The following is a 22,727-nucleotide window of genomic DNA, read 5'->3' on the forward strand; positions in this document are numbered from 1 at the left end:
CACCTTGTTATTTTTTTATTCCTTATGTTGGCCACTCTGGATAGCAAAACTTGTTTGAAAATAGCGCCAAGATACTAGAGTGACTCTCAATATAAAAGAACTGATATTAGATACGCATGTGCAAAAAGGAACGGATTGAAAGTTTTTCCCCAGTTTTGTTGCTATTCACCTGCCTGTTGCTATTCACCTCATCTTACGGTACTTCTAATATTATTCAAGTATTCTAATGATAGAACAAAGAAATTAATAAAAGTTGCTAGCCTATTATTAATAAATTAAATTTGCTATTTTAAAATATATTTTTCAACTTTAGTACTTAGTCCACATTAAACTTACCTCAGGATGAGAATTATTGAGAAACCAAATTCTGTCACAATGTAATAGATATCACTTAGCAAAAAGTATATTTTTGTATTATCCAATCCTAATAATAATTACATTTGAATACATTACATAAAAAAGATTAGCCTGTAAAACAATACTCTATAAGAAGCTGTTTCTGTTGCAAAATGCAATGTACGTTACACTTACCTTAATTAATATTATTATGCATAACATAACCTATAAACTTGATGCTATTATATTGAAGACATATAAAATTTTCTAAAAATAATAGATATGTACGTATTATTATTTTATTATAGAATATTATATTATCTGGAAAATATTAAATTACTTCTACTTATTTTTTGGTACAATCGCAAATCATATGAATAGTTTATACAATTGAAAAAGAACGACAAACCAGGTCCAAAAGTCCATATCATTCTAGAAAATAAGTCAGACTTGAACCATTTCTCAATGACAAACACATTACAAGTATTCCCACTTTGGCACCGATATTTTGAGTTCCAGATATTTCCAATTCCGCCATCTGCCAAACAAGTAATTTGAGTTCCAGATACTCCCAATTCCGCCTAGCAACATATTTCGAGTTCCGGATATTTCCAATTCCGCTGTCTGACAAATATTCGGAGTTCCACCCAGCAACAGTTTTCAGGCATAGGACATTTAACATTGATATTTTGAGTTCCAGATATTCCCAATTCCGCGGCCCCTCACATCTCTGTACCAGCATACACATGCGCGAACACCAAGTCATCTTGACCTTTCACAGCCTCGTAGTGCGCATGTGAAGCTGTTCCATTCAATCAGTTCTTTAAATGTAACCTTATTTTTTGTCTTTATGCTTACTGAGCACAGTAATTGAATAATTCAAAAATAACGAATAGTATTATCATTATGCCATTCAAAAGCAAAATCATAACCTACAACCTCTTTTCCTACCTTCTGAAAATGCACACGAAATGAATTGAGAACTCATTTCAAGATGTGATTTGAATTTTGCTAGCTCATAATCTGCTGAAAAATACTTGTTCGCAAACAGCTGACCGTAGTCGTTTCGTTACTGGGGTGGTACTCATTATGTTAGGTTTTGATAATAAATTGCGCAAAGCTCCAGCAAGAATCGAAATTGTCTAAAATTAAAATGTAAAATTACAAAATCGCCATTTTGGCATTACCGTCCTTTCCTGTCGTGTAGGCCTATGGTTTTGGATTTAGAACTATGTTTGTCTGTAATGCAGTAGCAGCAAATATTAATATTTGTGTAGATAAAGTCGGAATTCAAACCCTGTTTTACAAGTATATTCCTCCATTTTTAAGACTTTGCTTTTTTTGATCTATCAGTGAGTTTGTTCTGGAGTGTACTTTATTGATCGGTAAGTTCAAAAACCTCTTTCATAAATGAGTTTATTAATAATAATTATTGTAAGGTTTTTCATCGACGTTATTCAATAATGTATTCGTAAATTTTAATAATTCCGCAATATCCTTCTCAATACCTAACTGAATTATCAAATTAAAAGATGTAGGCCTAACTTATTGTATTCGTTATAGGCTACAATACAAAGTAGCCTACAGTAGTTAGACCTACCTACGTAAATATTGGTGTAGTACTTCTTGCTTTTCCTAGGACTACGTTAGAATTGACTATTTTGTTGAATCGGCTTGACTTGTGTGCATCAGTAATGTTTTTTTAATAAACCCTGAATTAAATGCTCTGTAAAAACTGATCGTAATAATCCCCGGAGCATAGCCCAGCTTTCCATATGATAACGAGCATCTTTTACAAAACCATTTTCCCCTCCAGCATGGATAATAATCAACCTATTATTTTCCAATTCGATATTGTACCAACTTCAAAATCATCTATTCCTTTCAACAAAATAGTCTGGTTTCAGCCGGTAATTTAACGCCAGGTATATGGAAATATTTACCTACCTACCGTACGTAATATTACGTACGAATAAATGCTTCAATAAATTCTTCAATTACCTACGTAATTTACATGAAATGATAATATTGGTGTAGTGCTTCTCGCTTTTTCCAGGACTACGTTAGAACTTAGTCAAATCGGCTTAACTTGTGTGCATCATTAATGTTTTTTTTAATAACCCCAGATTCAAATGTTCTGTACCAAGTGATCTTAATAATCCCCAGAGCATAGCCCAACTTTCCATATGAGGGGGTCAGAATACAAGGGGTCAAAGTGACATTTTTTTTTTTTAGTTATCTACAGTTATCGATAGCTGAAAATGGAAAAATCTAGTATGCAAGAGGTGTTAAGCGTAAGCAAGGTCTATAAAAATACATGTCATGAAACAATCCCGTGATGCATTGCAAAATCGCCATTTTATGGGGTTCTAGTTCACCAATTTTCAAATTAATCAGCTGTTATCATTATAGATGATGTGTTATTTTGTCATTTGTTCAAGGAATATTGCTTGTCTTTGAATTGTAAAATAAATTCTTCCCACAGAATAATAATATTTAGATTCCAACTAGGTACTGAATTCAGGGCCGCCCCGAGGTTAATAGGCGCCAAGGGCGAGATTTTGATATGCGCCCCCCCTCCCAAGTATAACGGGGTAAGGTATTATGAGTTAAAAGTAAAGCCTACATTGCTCTTCCAGGATAGCTTCCATTATGGGCTGCATCCTATCCTTGATAATCATGCTATAGATTTTGTTAGCAAGCTGATTCCTCTATAGTTGTCACAGGAACTTCTTTGCCCAGTCAATATAGACATAAAAAAGGAGGTGTGCTTGCAATTTATATTGTAGTTCTGGTTTTTTAATTTATTATGTGGATACATGAGAGAAGTCCAGAACCTCGTATTTTCAATTAATTTTCCAGTTTTCAGCTATTTCTGCCAAATCCAGTAATAATAAATTTGCTCTAGCCTTTGTTTTAGATTATAAAATTCTGAATAAAATGAGATTATTCGCAACTCATTATCTCCAATAAGTAGGCTACTGAGTTTTCCAAAAATGAGTAAATTTTAAAGAAAAAATCAATTCTGATGAATTAAAGTTTTTGATCAACAATATCAATACCTAGCTTGTCCCAAGCTGGGTGATAAAACTTATTATCTTATACTCTTTTCTAACCTTGTATTCTGCAGGTTAAAACCTATTTAATTTTAAATTTCCGTTAATATTCCTAAATAGAAAAATTTTCAATTTATTTTAAATTGAAAAATTTAATTTATTTTTTATTGAAAATTTTTATATTTAGGAATATCAACGGAAATTTAAAAATAAATAGGTTTTAGCCTGCAGAATACAAGGCTAGAAAAGAGTTTGAGATAAGAAGTTTTATCACCCAGCTTGAGACAATGAAGCGACCAAGAACGACTTGCAGGAGCAGTGGGCGCGCAGAGGCTCACTCAATGACTGCAAAAATATACGCCTATGCTATATGCGTAGAGTGACTGTATTCACCAAAGTTTAGTCAGTGAACGTCAAGTTTTTATTGTTTATGCCACAAATCACACTACACATATAAGTAATGAGTTATACATAGAAATGGAGTGATAGGAAAATGGTTCAAGACTTTTAACGTGAAGGTGAAATAAAGGTACTTGAACCGATAATGTCGGGGCGGTAATCATTATACGACCGTGGCGCTCCCCTAGCCGCGGCGCCCGGGGCGGCCCTGATTCAATTGTTGATTTTTAGATTGGGAGCTTCAAACTCTTTTTGAGGATTGCCTTTTGTCCCAATGCCTTATGTATCATAACAAGTTACAAGAATAAGAACAATTTTGAATATTAAAAAAATGAATTATTGAACCATTTATTATGGAAATTTTATCATTAAAAAATCGAAAACCTGAATTTACATATTATTTGAACCAGAATATTGTTTTTAATAAGCATAATGCATGATTTTGTTATGAGCAGATTGGAATATTTCAAACGTACCACCATAAAGACCCCACATAATGGCCGCTCCATGAGGTACACGAGTGTCATGACCTGTATTTATAGACCTTGGAGCGTAAGCAAGGTCTATAAAATACAGGTCATGACACTATTGTTGTGAGCAGCCATTTTATGGGGTCCTAGTTCACCAATTTTCAAATTTATCAGCTGTTATCATTATGGATTGAACAACATGATGTGTTATTTTGTAATATTGTTTAATGGATATTGCTTGGCTTTGAATAAATTGTTCCGAAAGAATAATAATAAATTAGATTCCAACTAGGAACTGAATTGTTGATTTTTAGATTCAATTGATTGGGAACTTGAAACTCTTTTTGAAATTGGCCTCGCATATTTCTGCCTTGTCCCAATGCCTTTTGAATCATAATCCTTGATTTACAAAACTAAGAACATGTTTTGATAATAAATAAATGAATAACCAAAGCATTTATTGTTGAAATTTCATAATTAAAAAATTGAAAACCTTAATTCACATATTATATGAGGTAGAATATTGTTTTTAAAATTCATAATTTTGTTACGAGCAAATTGAATTGGATTTGATTTTCAAATGTACCGCCATAAAGACCCCATAAAATGGCTGCTCACAACAATAGTGTCATGACCTGTATTTTATAGACCTTGAGCGTAAGTCTTATCAGTACTGACATCTGGTGTAAAATTTTTCAACTACATTCTCAAACAGCAATGATAACGAGCATCTTTTACAAACCCACTATCCCCTCTACCATTCATAATAATAAACCTACGGCCTACGGTATTCTTTTTTAATTCGATTTTGTACCAACCTCAAAATCATCTATTCCTTTCAATAAAATAGTCGGGATTCAGCCGGAATCTTAACACCAGGTAGGCCTATATGGGAATATTTCGTTAAGAAACTTAACCTACACCCTGAACGACAAGAATATATTGCTTTCAATGTCAATTTGAATAGTACTTGAAACTGGACGCCCAACAGATTGTGGCAATAATAGAGATGTTTCAAAATATGTACTGTAGGCTAACCTTTATACATTGAAGTAAATTTCTATTGGAATGAAGCATTTATATCACTTATTTGCTTTATAAATTTTTCAATGCCTATTCAAATAGCTGGTAAATATGTGTTTTCAATTGAGATGAAAAATAAGTGTGAGTAGTTTGGCGCATTTACTTGAGTATTTCCATGGCGTTCTATTCGGTGTTAACTTGACATTGAAAAATATGGTAAAATAATATTTAACTTCTTGCTAATCTCTTAAGCGGCCTTGCAGCTTGGTAGCTGACAGACATTAAAACAATATTTTCGCTACGGTAATATTTAGGGATGTGTCGATGTGTGTCTATTATCTAGAATAGTTCCACAGAATCATTCATCGCTGTATTAAGTTACCTAATAATAATAATGCTTTTATTAACTCGAGAGTTTTTACAAATATAGAGGTCTGTACAGAAAAAAAAGATGATAGATTATTATATCTCAACTTTTATCCTGTTTTAGTTATAATGTAATATTTGACATACATTACAGTCTACAGTCTCCTGCAAATAGGTTTTTAGACACTACAAGGTGGTTGTCCCCCGCGGCGCGCCTGGTAGGAAGGCTCTTATATGATAAATTATTTATTTTTTTCTGTTTTAAATAATGAATTAAACTATTTCTTTGTTTCTATTGTATCATTTATACATTCTTATACGCTCTAGCTCAGAACCAATCTGTCAATTTCTTGAATAGTGATTAGTGAAGCTGTTAATTTCTTCATCTTTCAATATTTTCAGTTTGAAGTATTCGTATGGAATTGAAATCAATGTCAACCATTCTTATTTCATCCTGTCAAACCTACCAAACAGCTATTCATTTTGAGAATCTAGTCAAATATTATAAATATGACTTATATAAATATTTGTTCTACTTCCGGTTTATCATTTCTTATTATGGCAAGGGTACCTATTCATGCAAATTGTATTGCAAAAATAAAATCACGACACTGCTGAGAGGAATTACTATAATATAGGCCTAACATATTAAAAAATGTTACCAGATATCATATTGTAATTGGATTACCGGAGTATATGAAAATTATACCCGTAACTCTGGTATAATTCTCGTCTGGAATAAGTTTTTGAAATAATTTCAGTGAAGTGAGATATTTTTATAAATAAAAATGTAATGTTTAGACAATCCAATACATGTACAGTGACGTAAATGAATACTCCCATTGTCATGTAGTACCTACCAAAATGAGATTACAAAAGGAATACACAAAATTATATTTTTGAAAAATTTATTGAAAACTACTGCATTACTGAAAGAGTTGTGAACTATTTTACCTAAATATCTAGATTGAGAAGTTCAAGATGAGTTATACATACAATATTATTATTGTATATGTGACAAATTTCTATATTGTACATTGACTGAAAGAATTTGGGCAGTTGCATTTTTGACTATTCTTATTACTACTTGGTGCATCAAGTAATTTCATGATGCATCCAATCAAAGCATTAAGAGGTGGGCTGTTTTGGTGTTTTTTAAATATTTTACAAAAAAGTTTGTGCTTAAAGGGAACAGCTTATTTTAAGTTTGAATAGTGTTAACTGTTCACAAAAAACACAAACAAATTGAATGAATGTCAAGAATTCAACAACATTTTACGCAATCTTTTTAACAAATCCTTCGCAATTCACAACAACATGGACATACAGTATTTGAACTCATTTCTCTAACAAGATATCTAGATGGCATTGCGGCCCAACCAAGCCAAGCTGTATCTACGCAGGCAATAATTGTTCTCTACATTGTCGATTAACATATTTCGTTTTCAAATCATAATGTATAATGTGAAATATTATTTCACTTATCATCCTCCATTATTCTTCATTCCAACCATAATGGGATTGGAACAACAACTTCAGTGTTTTTTTTTCTTGACGACTTCGTTAAAGAAATCATACATATTGTGTGAAACCTTCAAATGAATGATCGCAATGATAAGGATTTCTGGGTGCCGGAAGTTTTTCTTTTGAACGATGTACGTTTAATCTATTAAATCTTCTAATCATGTGGTAAGTACTCGATAAATTCTTATGTGTTATTAATTTTTTGTTGTATTATGAAGATTAGTGTATTAAAAAAATTGCTTGACGTGACAAACTATAAAATGTGTTTTTCCTCGACCATTATATTTCTAACTAACTGGAAGATTGATTCTAGGTATAATTCAAAGGTTTGCAAGATTTTTATATGTAATTGAATCTTGGATCAAGGGTTGTCAGGTATTAATCCTTCTATATAGAAATACTTTTATCACTAAGAGCATCCTGAGCTGCCTTATTTGGGTAAATTCTAATGCGGATATCTGGTGATCTGTTTCGCGGAAAATCGTTGCGAAGCACGGTTCATCGCCACGTGGTGAGTAGAAACCAACCGCGCATGTGCAAGTCCTTGTGCCTAAGGCTAGTTACACACTCATTCGGTTCGTTTCGTTTTCGGCAAATTCCGATAAGTGTGAAACGGTAATTCGGTTTGAATTCGGTACCGAATAGAAACCGCATAGAACCGAACGCCCACTTGACTCTAATAAATTCCATCAGGTTTCAATTCGTTGCTAGCGAGAGGCTACTTTCACACACTTTCGGTTCGGTTCGGTTCGGTTCGTTTCGTTTTCGGCAAATTCCGATAAGTGTGAAACGATGATTCGGTTTGAATTCGGTACCGAATAGCAACCGTATAGCACCGAACGCCCCCTCGACACGAATAGGTTTCATTATATTCGAATTCGTTGCTGAGGAAACAGGAAAAACAAAGTCTTTTACACACGCTTGCCTTTTTTGTTTTTATTTTAACCTGATATCGTGATTATCTGTTTCAAAATTTTCCAAGTCAAAATAATATGGTCAATTCATTTCTGTTAGTTCACAGAATTTTTTTTTCTCAATGAATAGTTTGCTAAAAAATATGAAAGATATAAATAAAAACTAAGGAGAATTTATTATTAAAAATTATTATTATTTTCATTTTTTTATTTATTTTTCCACGAATATTACATGATTTCATCAATGGAGAGGAGAGATAAAGTTTATATACCATGTGTCAAAACAAGGAACAAATCTTCAATTTAAAAAAATAATCTCTCTGAACATCCAAAATTAACATAATCAAAAAGAAACTATTCAAATAATTCACAATTTTTAATTAACTTTAAAATTTTGTTGTTCAAGAAATAACATCTTACAATATTTAACACCAGCTGTTATATTTAAATATATACAAGCATGAACTGTGAAAATCCAAACACAGCTGTGTTTGAGAAGAAAATACCTAATTAGAACCGTACGAATTAAAACCTGACACGTATGAAAGCCTCATTCGTTTTCGGTAACGAACCGAACCGAATGAAACCGAAAGCGTGAAGCTAGCCTAAAGCGCGGGCCATTCTCTGTCTGATATGTTTTCCAACTTCAGGTCCATCAATTTGACGTCGGAACGTGAATGGGGCTGTTATGGGCGGGCTGAATGCTGTCGGTAGTCTGGTGAACTGTCCAACTGACTTGTCCGACCACGCAAGGTCAGCCGCCTAGTCAGGTTCGATTCGGAACGTGAGTGGGGATGTTTGACTTATCAGCTGGAGCTTGAGTGGTGAAAGGTCCAACGTGGTGGCTCAACGTAGTTGGACCAAACTGTCGGATAGTGAATGGCCCGCTCAAGCGGCAAATTCATTATGTGGTGCACATTGGGTAACGCTAAATGAACTAGCAAATGATGGCGGTCAGAGCTTATGTTCTCCTGACCGAAAACTACACAACATCTCAAAGAAATTGGAAATATACAGTGTATATCTTGGCTTTTGATGCTCATGAGCTATATATTTGTTGTGTATCTGCCATACGCTAAATAATTTTGTGGTTTCAAATTCGAATACACGTGGTTTTCAACTGGTTACAGCCCGCGAGATATAACATGAACTTCTGACTCCCACCACATGGAACTGAACTCTGATTATATAAGGTTAAGGGTAAGAGTTTAGTCAGTTTGTTCTCGGCCGCCGGTTTTTCAGTTCCAATATTTTCCACACTGGCCGTTTACATACAGAGTGAGAAAGGAAGGTGTGTGAAAGAGACAATCTCACCCCTATACTCCTACCACACCAGTATGGTACCACACTCTTTTACCGTTTGAGGGGTCATGCTATAACTGGTGACCTCTACCAAATTTACCAATAAAGGCAGGCCGAATCCGATTCACCTGACCAGAGCTCAAGAAATAAACTCAATTTACAAAGCTCATTACTTTTTTTATGCATATCATCAACTTTATTTCTTGTTCTTTTATGGGTAATAAGATTATTTGGTATATCAATTATCAAGTTTATACTGTTATTTTTCTTGAAAGTTCAATCAATTTTGTTTTGTATTTTTGTGGTCTTCCATTGATCCTTTTGGTCATCGTTTGAACGTTAAAGGCTTTTTACTAACAAAGTAATAGTACTGCTAATTTGGCTCAATTTATGAATCCTCATGCCTTATCTCGAGGTTTGTGGTTTTCAATTGTAATTGCTAATTTTCTTTTCAGAGAGGTATACAACTTGATAACACTTGAACATAAAAAATCATGTACTATTTCTGTTTAATTTGTTGAAATAGAATCTCTCAAATAACATTTAGATGAATAAACGTTACCAATCTTACATTTAGTCATCTTTTGAAACTCTTCCACTTATTGCCCCTTTTATAATTTTGTTTAATCAATCAGAAACCTATTCCAATCAATTTCTGAGTTGAGAGTGTACTTCCATGTTGAGAAATTTTGCTGTGATTATAGTTCTGCTCCTTTCCAATAGCACATGTGCTAAAGACTCGAAATCACCTCAGTCATATCCCTCCATTGCAAGGGAAAGATGACAGGCTATTGTTCCTCAAAGTCGTGTCGCTTCTTAAAGCTACCGGACTGAATGAAGTAACAGCTCTTCTGGTTTCATTTCCCCCTGATTTTCTTCGGGTTTTGATATTCAGAATTCCCCTACGTCCATTCATGAAGCAATAATATATTTATACCGAGAGCCGATGGTCGATCTATCAAATACAATTTCCTATGTTAACTTTATAAATGGAAACTATTTTTCACGTCGTAATGTTTTGAGACTCTGTTATTTATTGTATAATGTTCTTTTTTGCTCTTTAAGCCTGTGTATCTCTCTCTCTCCCTCCAGAAAAAATTGTCAGTGTCCTTTTTGAAGCAATATTTCGTCCTTTAAACGAGCTTCAATTATAAAGGTAGCTTTCCAACAATTGGAATGCAGATTCATGTGGAATTACGTAAAAGTTGAAATGGAATATTGATGTGATGCACTTTCTGTAACTTATTTTCATCAGTAAGACTTTTCAGTTTGTCTTTCAGGTCATTTGATTCATTTCTCTTATTCAGGAAATTAAGTATCACTCTAAATCTAGCATAATAATTTCCGTGATAAGGTAGGTCTATATTTTCTTCTAAATTTCCGATCTGGTTAAATTTACTCCTTGTGTCCAATCCTTTCGCTCCTTTTGGCTCATATCTAGAATCTTTCAACTTGGAATTTTCAATTGGATTTCATCAATGAAAACTATAATTGCGAAATTCATGGCTGGGTCATAGAAACATTGGATTGAAGAACCAACTGAATTGCTTTAGTGGATATTTGGTGATGAGCTTCAATATTTGATCGCTTTCTTCGAGGATCGACATCATGTTTTTGACATCGTGCAACCACTGGAGAAGACATTCCTATTAATCGGTTATTTAACATTGGTAAATGGACAAACATTTCCACATTTTCCAACGAATTTTTACAGTGTTTATTATTTTAATTTGCAGAATAATTAAGAAGAGGATTGTTTGTCGTGTTTTTGCACATTTTTGTGCGTCGTGATGGCAGCAATGGAAGGCTACTCGAACGTCGGGAATGCAGGTGGCAGCGGAACCAACTTCGACGACCTGGACCTGGAGGGAGGCAGCGTCATCGACGAATGGCATGAGGGAGATCCTGATCTGCAGGTATGAACTCATCAAAACAAACAGTATGTATCTCCATTAAGATATTTGTGTTCTGGGTTTATCCTTTTGTTCATCTGTTCTTCATCTCTACACTGCTGGGTCTCAAATTCTATTTGGTTCATCTCAATCTTATGAACATCATCGTCAAAGGTAAGCTATTTAGTATTTTGACATTCAATATTTGTATATCATGATTATATAAATAAATCAATAGGAATTTATGGTTCATAACATACACTCATTGATTAAATACATTTTACAATTTATTCTTCTGTAGTTATACATTTTTAAAATGAATTTATAAATTATTTATATAAAATTCCATTTCATTCTCATAATTTTCTCGATAAATGAGTTTTGAAACGAATAATAATGTGAAACATGCTGTTGACCTTAATTTGTTGCAAGATTTTGCATCACATTGAATGAGAATCTGGAACTAACCATATAATAAAAGTGGTTTGTTCTTAATTCTTGATTGCCTATTAAATTCGGGTATTCGAAGCGCTGACTGAGAATCTCGTATCAATGTTTTTAAAGACAGGCTTTAAAAATATCAACCCAAGCTGGCTGAAATATTCATTACTGTTTAAGATTTGTTTCCTTGAATTTCAGCTCCTAAAATTCTTCTTCAGTTTCATTTAAAGTGCATACTTATGCTGTTTTTCTTCATGTATATATGCTTTTGGTTATCATTAAACACATCTTTTTGAAAATTTTAGTTGTATTCAATAATTATTGAATGGCTTGTAGGTGAGAAAAAAAAATCAAAAGCCAAATTCTGAGCACAATTTTCAGTACATGAGTAGATAATGAAATTTCTAGTTAATTACGTTACAATATTACTACATTTCCTTATGATGCAGATGATGCTTCCAAGCCATTTAGGCAGATGTACGAGATGCCATAAGACCTGTTTTGATGAATAAGCCTCTTCTGTCTTTATAGTGGTTGCCTGACGGCTGAGTGGTTTAGCTGTTGGAGGACCATAAAAGGACCAACAGCTGGCAGTGAATTGTAAATGAGTTGCTGCAGTTGGAGTCATCATTGTACTCAGTCCTTATTCCCTTGAAGGAAGAACACTTTTCTTTTATAGAGAAGAAGAATACTCCTATTTATACTTCATGAGCATATTTTTTCAATATACTTGTGTAAATTCTAGGGGAAAATGTAGAAAAGACTATGTGAATAAGAGAAAATAAAAAATACACTTTAAATTTTATGAGAACACATGAAGTGTATTAATACAAAACAATGATTCAAAATAAACATAATTAAATTAAATATAATTTGAAAAAACCAAGTTCTAGATTACGAATTGAACCCCAATTTTTTGCGCTGTTGATGAGCAGAGTCCAAGACACCCTTTTTATTTTATTTAGCGTATGGCATATTTGTTAAAATTAAGAAAATTTCATACTGTTATGAGTGCACGTCATGGGTTGAAATGTTGAAATGTACTGTATTGCCTGGGGACTGACCACAGTAAAGTTGTTAGCCTCACCCATGTGGGAACGTCTCTCACATTCAAATATGATGTGGTGCACTGTCTGCTCCATTGCCCGACAGTCACATAGTGGGGAGTCTGCAAGTCCCCATTTGAAAAATGATGCATCGCATCTTCCATGTTTAGATCGAATTCTGTTCAGTGCCACCCAGATGCGCCGGGGAAGCTCAAAACCAGGAGGCCCAGTGCCTGAGAAATAGCTCTCTTGCATTCCTGGAGGCGCTTCCTCTTTCCATCTTCTGGTCAGAGAGAACAGGGCTTCTCGTCTCTTAATTGCTCTGCCATCCTGATCGCTGGCCTTTTGGACTTTAGCTCCCTTCTATATAAGTCTGGAATGTCCTGATGGATGAGGAGTTCTTCCATAGAGCCGAAGGAGAGCCTCCTGTGCTCTGCAAAGAGTTGGTGGGGGTATGCCACTGAGCACTGGGAGCCAGAAAATTGGAGTGGATCGTAAGGCTCCCGAAATTATGCTTGTTCAGTTGCACATCTACAAGATTAGTATGAAAACTGTTGATCCAGGAAGAGGCGCAGTACTCAGCAGCAGCATACACCAGGCCCAGACTAGAGCACATCAGAGTTGAGGAACATGAGCCCCAAGTTGTGTCGCATAGTTTCCGAATGATGTTGTTTCTTGTCTTCAACTTGGCTGCTTAGGTGGTTGAAGGAAAGAGTCCTGTCCAGGGTGATGCCAAGATATTTCGGGAACTTATTATGTTTCAAGACAGCACCATTCATTGAGACCCTCGACTCAGCATTTTCCAGCTTATTGCATAAATGGAAGTCTGATACTTCAGTTTTCCCAGGGCTGGGGCATAGCCTCCATTTAGAACTGTAGTCTGCCAGGACAGCTAAGTCACTTGTTAGTGTCTCCTCTCCGGTCCTAAGGTCACCACTCTGTGTAGCCACAGCTAAATCATATGCATTTGCAAATACTCTGGATTCGACTCTAAGCATGTCTTAGACATAAAGTTTGAAGAGGAGAGGAGCCAGGACAGATCCTTGTGGCAGACAATTGTCAAGCCTTCTTGTTAGACTCATCCCATGCCCAATTAAAACCTGGAAGGATCTGTTTTTCAGCATATTGTTGACAAGTCTCACTATAAGTTGACATGGAATAACTTTTAATATTTTATATATCAGACCTTTTCGCCAAACTGCATCATATACTGCCTTCAAATCTACAAAAGTTACAGGTGTTTTTCTCTGCCACTGATATCCAGCCTCAATGAATGTTGTCAGTGCCAAGACTTGATACTCACAACTGCGCTCTGGCCTGAAGCCTGCTTGCTCAATAGGGACTGTCTCAAGAATTGCTGTGCTTATCCTACTATAAAGTAGCCTTTCTAGCAATACTGAACTAATCAGAGCTATTTGTGGTGCGCCTGGATACCCAATGCGGGATGGAGATCTGCATTTCTTCTTCAGCTCAGCGTGAGCTTTAGCCTCTTCAAATATTCGCCTCCACTCCAAACGGTCACCTGCTTTCTGCTTCCAACCTCTGACCCTCATCAATCTAATATCTGTCTCCACTTCATCTAGCCAACGATTTCTTGGTCGGCCTCTTTGTCTTCTTCCCTCCAATCTATCCTTATACACTTTTTTGGGCATTCTTTGTTCAGCCATTCTTTCTAGGTGCCCAATCCATTGAAGCCTCTGGGATTTTATGTGTGTTACAATGTCTCTACCCTGGAGAATATAATTTATTTCTCGGTTTGTTCTGCCTCCATTCACCTCCTTCATTAATACCTCCATAGATTCTTCTATCATCCTTTCTTTCAAATATCCTGAGCTTGGATGCATCCGAGTTTGTGATACTCCAGGTTTCCGCCCCATGTGTAACTACTACAGGTCTTATCAGTGTCCTGTACAATTTCAATTTGGTCACTCTTTGGCTCTGGAGATTATGAGATTGATATTTGTGTAATAGGCACGATTCTCTGTTTCTTAGTTTTATTTCTTCACTGACTTTATTGGAGCTATTCACATCTATACCCAGTTAAGAAAAGTTGCTTACATTTTTAAATGTACATCTATCTCCTGGAAAGTCATTCAGCGTGCGTCTATTCAAATTTTGTTTTTTCTCATGAATTTTTTTCTTTGTTGATTTCAAGACCCATCCTTCTTCCCTCTCTTTGTATCTCAAGGAGCATTCCATTTAGCTCTCTCATTTCTAGCCACAAACACTATATCATCGGCGTAAGCGCACATTTGTCTTGACTTGAATATAATGCTACCGGTATCAATGACATTCTCTAACGCTCTTTGCAGCGCTATAAATAGAGTAGCTGAGAGAGCATCTCCTTGTCTCACACCCTGCTTAACCTCAAACTCCTCTCCTGCCTTGCCATCCACCATTTTTTTGGCCCTTGCACTATTCAGGATGACTTTGACAAGTCTGATTATTTTCAGAGGACCTTTCTGCGCCATATAACAGAAAAGCTCATCCTTGGAAATACTATCAAAGACTTGCTTGAAGTCAACAAACATGATTATACAGGTCCACATTATGCTCATTGCATTTCTCCGTGACCTAGACCTGCATTTGGGGAACTTAATCAAATACAAACCATTGCGGACCGGTAATAACTGTCAAGACATAAAATCAGCCTTGACGGGTGCAATAACAAGTATGAAGCTCCTGAACAGCTAGTGAGCTCCTGGTCCAATATGGGCGGGATTGGTGAATGTTGGATATTGGCAGTAAGAGCCAATCTATGTTATTGTTGATATACATAAAGAGCGCTTAATTATTTTGGCAGCCGAACCATTTCAGGATCTCCCGGTTTTATGCATGAACAATTACAAGACACCCTGTTCCCCGATCACTGGCAGTCAATCTCCAGCCAGGTCACCCTCGTGTTGTCGGATGATCACGTTAATCTGTCGGTCCCGGCTGATATATAACAGTGACGCACATTGACGGTTTAAATGGTTTATTCAGGCGATGTGGGGTCTTCCCGTAAGAGACTCCAAAAAAAGACATACGAATTCACTGCCGGCACCTGCAGCAGTATAGTGTTGATGCCAACCATCAGTATTAATGCTTCCTATTCAAACCATGGTGAAAGTTTGAAGTGAATCTCATATGCCGATGGAGAGGACGGGGATCCTCAAACGAGGCGACGAGGTGAGTGAAGCACCAGTTGAGAGAGCCTCAAGACTATTCGTCACCCCGACTCTTCGACTCTCTTCTTCAACCCACGCCGGAGGTCGGCGAATCCAGCAACATCAAGCCAACTCACTCTGAACGACCAGCTATCTACGCACAAGCACTGACACCAACCTCTTAATGGCCATTATCATTTATGTCATCAACTTATCATTAGTCGAGACTCGCATAAACGAGCTCTATCCTCTGATATTGCTATGAGGAACGCAATATATAAATATTTTTCAAGTGCATAATAATTTGAAGCCCAACAAGTACAATTGACTGCACTGTTTGATTGACCTATTTTATATTAAGGTTTCGATTCATATTAATGGGAGAACATGTGTTACATATAAGATGTGGGGAGAAAAGTTTCGAAAGCCATTTTTCGCTAATAAACTTTCAAATAAATTGATGCTCAATATTGTTCTAAGAAAGTTCTAGCAAATGGTTGTCGTACCTCCAAATTTTGTGTTTTTACTCAATGTTGTATTTGATAATACAACAGTTTTATGATAAGGGTCTTTGAATCTACGAGTTGGATGTGGAGACGCGATCGTAGCGAGCGAACGCGTGTCTTAAACATCTCACGAGTGCTTTGAAGACCATATAAAACTGTTATATCAGAGAGAGTGAACAGTAAACTTAATAGTGAAAACAAGACAATTTCTGAAGCTACACAACAAATATAATTTTATACTGTTTCCTTGAGGAGTGACTTTTTGCTGAAAAGAAAAGCAATTCTGTGTTTTGTATAAGTGGCATTAGTGATCAGTGCAGTGTCAGACTCTGGTGGTCGTATGGAGGTGATTGCAAACCTGCTCTCGTGCTATCACCGCTATTTGATAAATTGATTCAATCGTAGTTTATAATTTTTTACTTCATTGATCTCAAAAAGCCAGTGACTGCAGATCATTCTCTGATATATATAATGCCTCACTGCTTTGGGAGAAGTGACTACGGTTTTTAGTATGTGTGTTAAATTTAATGCCTCAAAATAAAGCGACCTTAGATTTAGCAATACTATTACTCACTTGTACTTGGATGAGATTACATAAAACCATGTGTTTATCGGTTTTGGAATCCACAACTTATCCGGCATAGTGTATCAAAGATTGAATTTTGTATTGTCTTATTTTATTAATTGTAGAATGTACATTTTAATGAACTGTGTGCTTTTTGTGTAGTGATGAGGGAAAATTATTTGCTATGTAACTTGAATATCATATATAATTTTAAAAAATATGTATCTATAAGTTATAAAGAGCAAAAAAATGCTCCTTTGGTTAATGATAAATTATCTTCATGTAAGGAAAATAAACGCGAGGAAAAATGTATTCTGTTTTGCGATAGATAACTTGAGTTGCAAAGACTCTTGTGGTACTTTTAATTGGTGATATTTTAGATTCTCATACAAAACCAAGCTGGAATCTCAAATGTACTAAGTTAATCTAACATGAATATTGATCATAACCAAATTTTAGAAAAATTGGATGTTTCAGCTTAAATAATTGATAATGCCATTTGAAGATTAAATGTTAGTTTTACTGACATTCAACTCAGTATAGAGTATACGTTATAGTGTATTAAATATATACAGCCTGGTACTCTCCTATTTTTTCGATCCAACGAATTCCCTCACTAAGCAATAAAAATTATTTTTAATGAAAAATACTTTTTATTGTGCGATGTACATCGCTTATGTTGCGTAAATTATTGTTTGGACTGTGGTCACTAAGCTTCGACTAATAGTTCCTTCTTTGACTGATTCATGTAAGTATTCTATTGTAATTATTCTATGCAAAGAATTGGAACAACGTGAGTGCGTCGAAATAACTAGATTCTATTTATTCATTTGTATGCGAGATGAAAGTAAGTAATTTTCTGACATTTATCAACTCTTTCAAATTTCCGGCTGTTCATAAAACCTGTTCAGATTGTGAGATGATTGAAAAATCGTATGTTTCAATGACTTCAAAATGACTCATTTTAAAAAGTTTGTGATTCCTGATGTATGATTACATTAATAAAATCCATGAAGAGAATTCAAGGTATGTCTTTCTGGAAAACTACTCAAGATTTATGAATGATTTCACGACTTGCATTAAACATTTCTGAAGTATCAATTTGCAATGTTTCAGAAAGAGGACTTCAGGGAGACTGAGAATATCAGGTATTTACTGAAGAATTGTAATGTGCCACTGGATAATGGTAGAAATGGACTCGTGTTCTCGGCCGACTACTCTAAGCAAGGTGCAAGTTACACTTGCCACGTATGCAGCGCCAAGATGCGTGGAGTCAAGGAGTTCAATATGCACGCCAACAGTCAGAACCACTGCTCTTCAATGGATAAACCCAAGCATCCAGCTAAAAACTTCCCTATTCTTTACGGTGAGTTTTCATCTCATAATATTTCCCTCAACAGAAATAAATATTGGAGGATCATTTTCCTGCTTTTTAATGTGTCGTCGCTCATTTGAACAGAAAATCAGAAACAACTGAAGTTGGGAAGAAATTCCAATACTTCATGTACCATGTTTAATCTAAAATTTTCAAATTTTGGAGAAGTGTTATGAAAAATTCGAGGTTGACGGGGTTCTTGAAGAGAAATATGTACTTTAAAAACATATACTCACTTATACTGGTCACGAGTACTGGACAAGACTATAGTGAGGTCCACATTATAATGGCAGTGTACGATTGACAATACTGTTGCTGTCCTTTTCTATCAGACAACAAAACAGATAGCACAATCTCTCTCTCGCTTTGCAATGTTGTCTATTTGCCAGAATATTTTATATTTACTTTTGACAGTGACTGTACAAAAAAACTAAACAAACAATGCTCAGCCGCCATCTTTTTTCTTCATTCTATCAAAATACTTGAGTACACAAGTCGTATAATTGATTTAAAATGTATTTTTGAAACAATGAAATAATTTTTAAACATCACCGTATGAGAAACACAAATTAAAATACCTGAAATGACATTTTAAAAGTTGATAACTAACCATCCTAGACTTCATCCATGCTTAAGTTAGCCTACCCGTATAGGTTAGACCTACTCGTACCGGTATAAATAATATTGAAAAGTCATTTCAGGATTAATCCATTGAAATTACTTATTTTTAAATAGGATTTATATTTTTCTATCATTTTTAATAGAAATTGGAATAGAATACCTACTAAATAACTCAATTTCTGTTGTTTTGAAATTCAGATTGTTGTATCACAGCTTTTTACTTTCCTTGCCCTACTACCTTAGGTAAGGAAAGTATTGCTTTCCAAAAAAAATTAAGGTACCCTAATTTCAAGTTTTCTATACGTTTCAAAGTCTATACGTTTCCTTACCTTAGGTAAGGAAAGTATTGCTTTCCAAAAAAAAATTAAGGTACCCTAATTTCAAGTTTTCTATACGTTTCAAAGTCCCGTGAGTCCAAAAACATGATTTTTGGGTGTTGGTCTGTGTGTGTGTGTGTGTGTGTGTGTGTGTGTGTGGGTGTGTGTGTGTGTGTATGTATGTGTGTATGTCTGTGAACACGATAACTCCATTCCTAATCAACCGATTGACTTGAAATTTTAAACTTAAGGTCCTTATACCATGAGGATCTGACAATAAGAAATTCAATAAAATTGAATTCAAAATGGCGGAAAAATGGCGGATAATTACTAAAAAACCATGTTTTTCACGGTTTTCTCGAAAACGGCTCTAACGATTTTCTTCAAATTTATACCATGGATAGCTATTTATAAGCCCTATCAACTGACATGAGTCTCATTTCTGGGAAAATTTCAGGAGCTACGTAATATTCTTGTGAAAAATGGCGGATAATCACTAAAAAGCCATGTTATTCACGGTTTTCTCGAAAACGGCTCTAACGATTTTCTTTAAATTCATACCATGGATAGCTATTTATAAGCCCTATCAACTGACATGAGTCTCATTTCTGAGAAAATTGCAGGAGCTCCGTAATATATTTGAGAAAAATGGCGGATAATTACTAAAAAATCCATGTCTTTCACGATTTTCTCAAAATAACTTGACCGATTTTTTTCAAATTCATACTCTGTATAGTTATTTATCAGCTCTTTTAACTGGCATGAGTCTCCTTTCTGGGAAACTAATGGGGGGCCCACCCCATCCTTGAGAAATGGACTTTGTAACCTCCTTCTCGTGCATGAGGTAGGTAGGTTGAGCAGCTCATAAAAAGAACACATAGTCGAGATATTTCATCTGTAGAACAGCTGTTTTGACGACTTTAAAAAAATGATGACTAAAAAAATCATCGAATTTTACAATTTACACAAAGGAAAAAGTACTCTGAAAACAATTATATATACACATATACAAAAGTCTGATCGTAGTTTCACATATGAGCAAGGAAAGTTGTGTGAGTGTACCACACCAGATTTTTGAATTAGTCGCCATTTCAGGTTTGTATAAAAATAAAAATCTGATCTCAGTTATGAAAGCCAATTTTTAAATAAAATTATGAAAAAATATATTTTCTTGATTAATTTGACATCAAATTGGTTATTTTATCAAGGAAATGATAATTATTATTAGATTAATTTAATGGGATGAATTGAGTAATAGCTATGTACAGCCAGTGGCAAAATGGAGAGACTTGGCAACGTTTTTCTCCTATCTTTCTTCACTGCCATTATAACGTGAACCTCACTATAGTCACGTTTCGTCACAATACTTCACATAGTTGCTTATGGAGTCATGTCTAATTGCAATGACTGATCAGTTTGAGTTGCGTCATAAGCAACAATGTGAAGTATTGTAAGTAACGTGACTAGTCTTGTTTTGACTAATCGGTATGTGACCAGCCTTAGCAAACGCTTTAAGAACGTTTAAATGTTATATTATGTGAATACTCTCATTAAATGAAATCATATGGAAGTCAATTATATTGATAACATAAATCTTGTTAATAACAAGGAATTTTCTGTTAAAAACACGAGTTCTTAACTTTCGTAAGATAAAGTTTTGATGATTCAGTCGAGTTTAACTCTTGTGAATAACTCATGTATTAACTCCGGTGTAAACGCAGCTTAAGCTAGCCGTTCTCAAACTTTTTTCTCTTCTTTCTGGTATGAATAGTATTGATTAATAATGTGAATATCTTCGAAACGGTTTGAGATATCGATATAAGGTTTTCGCCATTCATTTGAAATTCCGTATCGAAATCATATGATCACCTTCCTATTTAAAAAAAAATAAAGTTGCATTCAAATTGGCGGATCCAAGATGGCGGACCAGATTTTTAAAGTCATAGTTGAGTAGTCTTTTCAGAGTAGGATCCCCAATCAGACCCACCATCAAATTACCTTTGTGGATGAGATATTAAGCCGTTCTCGGACTTTTCACCCACTCTGTATGTAAATGCGTATTTTTCTTGTAGTAACTAAATGTGTAGTTTTCTACGAGAGTTATCGTTATATTCTTGTTTACAGCTATCAGTACCACATTAAGTTGTTCATTATTTGAATTGAAACTATTATAATTTATATTTTTCATTAGTATGATTTTTAATTTATGTGCTTTCTATACTCTTCTATAACATAATAAAATATTAAAAAAGAAAATAATATTTGTTTGACCACAGCCTCCTCTAATGTCTAATAATATATCAGAGCAGGCTGCGGTTTGAATAACATTACCAGACCAAAAGACTTGAATAATAATAATTATTTTAATTATAAAAAACAAGGCTTTTGCTGATTCTACCGACCGTTGAAGATCAAGATGTTATTCATGCTTTGTACACGATTTTTTCATGTATTTGCTTGAATAAATACTAGATTTGAAGCTCAGCCTTTTTTCAGACCGGTCATGCTATTATGTCTCCCGGCTATCTAGGCCATACAAAAACAACGCGTTTTTTGGCATTATGGATTGCAATTGCACATAAAATAATATTATATTCTGGTTATAATTTACTGATTAGAAGTTAATGCAAGCCAATGTGACAACTGTGGGCACACACCAGTTGGTCAAGACAAGACTAGTCACGATTAGTCACAATACTTCACATAGTTGCTTATGATTAGTCATTGCAATTAGACATGTCTTCATAAGCAACTATGTGAAGTATTGTGTCTAAACGTGTCTTGTCTTTTCTTGACTAACTGGTGTGTGCCTAGCCTAAGACAATTCATTGTTTTTAAATCATTTGATGGAATCTATTTCCAGAGGAAGAACTGGAGACTCGAATCGAATTGGGAGAGCCAGCGCCACCAGGCATGGAAAATGAGACTCAAATAAAGCCGTGCAAAATTCAAGTACAACTTGATTCTTTCCGGTCCGTGCCAATAATTGGTCTGGAGTACCTGATTGAGCTGACGGAAGCTGGAGATGTCCAAGCGTACTACTGCTTACTGTGTGACAAGCAAGGCATTACAAATAACATACTCAAACATTTCACTTCTGTCAAACACTCCCTCAACTATCTGGTAAGTCATCTTTATTTCTATTCCATATACAAGGAAAAGTAGCTAAAACTCTGTTAAAACATGTGCATTGATGACATTGTCCCATTATTGTATCCTCATCATTCCGCATAACCTCATTCTAAGGTAGGCGCACACAGATCGTCATCGGATGGACTGCACGCATCGGACGGATCGGACGATTAGATTTGATGCATTGTTCTCAATTGGAGCGCGCATACCTACCTATACGATGCGGATAGGTATGCGCACTTCAATTGAAAACAATGCATAAAATTTATCATCCGATCCGTCCGATGCGTGCC

The 22,727-nt window shown here is 35.1% G+C and overlaps 1 protein-coding gene across 1 annotated transcript; it reads left to right on the forward strand.

The window, feature by feature from the left end:
* Positions 1 to 1,516: 1,516 nt before the first annotated feature.
* LOC120355670 lies at positions 1,517 to 22,504 on the forward strand. The gene is made up of 4 exons (XM_039444295.1): positions 1,517 to 1,721; positions 11,127 to 11,306; positions 18,106 to 18,355; positions 22,166 to 22,504. Exons 2-4 carry the CDS (start codon positions 11,181 to 11,183, stop codon positions 22,465 to 22,467), a joined length of 678 nt encoding a protein of 225 aa, XP_039300229.1. The 5' UTR covers positions 1,517 to 1,721; positions 11,127 to 11,180; the 3' UTR covers positions 22,468 to 22,504.
* Positions 22,505 to 22,727: the final 223 nt, after the last annotated feature.

This window comes from Nilaparvata lugens, unplaced genomic scaffold (assembly GCF_014356525.2).
Source record: "Nilaparvata lugens isolate BPH unplaced genomic scaffold, ASM1435652v1 scaffold4111, whole genome shotgun sequence".
NCBI classification, from domain to species: Eukaryota; Metazoa; Arthropoda; class Insecta; order Hemiptera; family Delphacidae; genus Nilaparvata; species Nilaparvata lugens.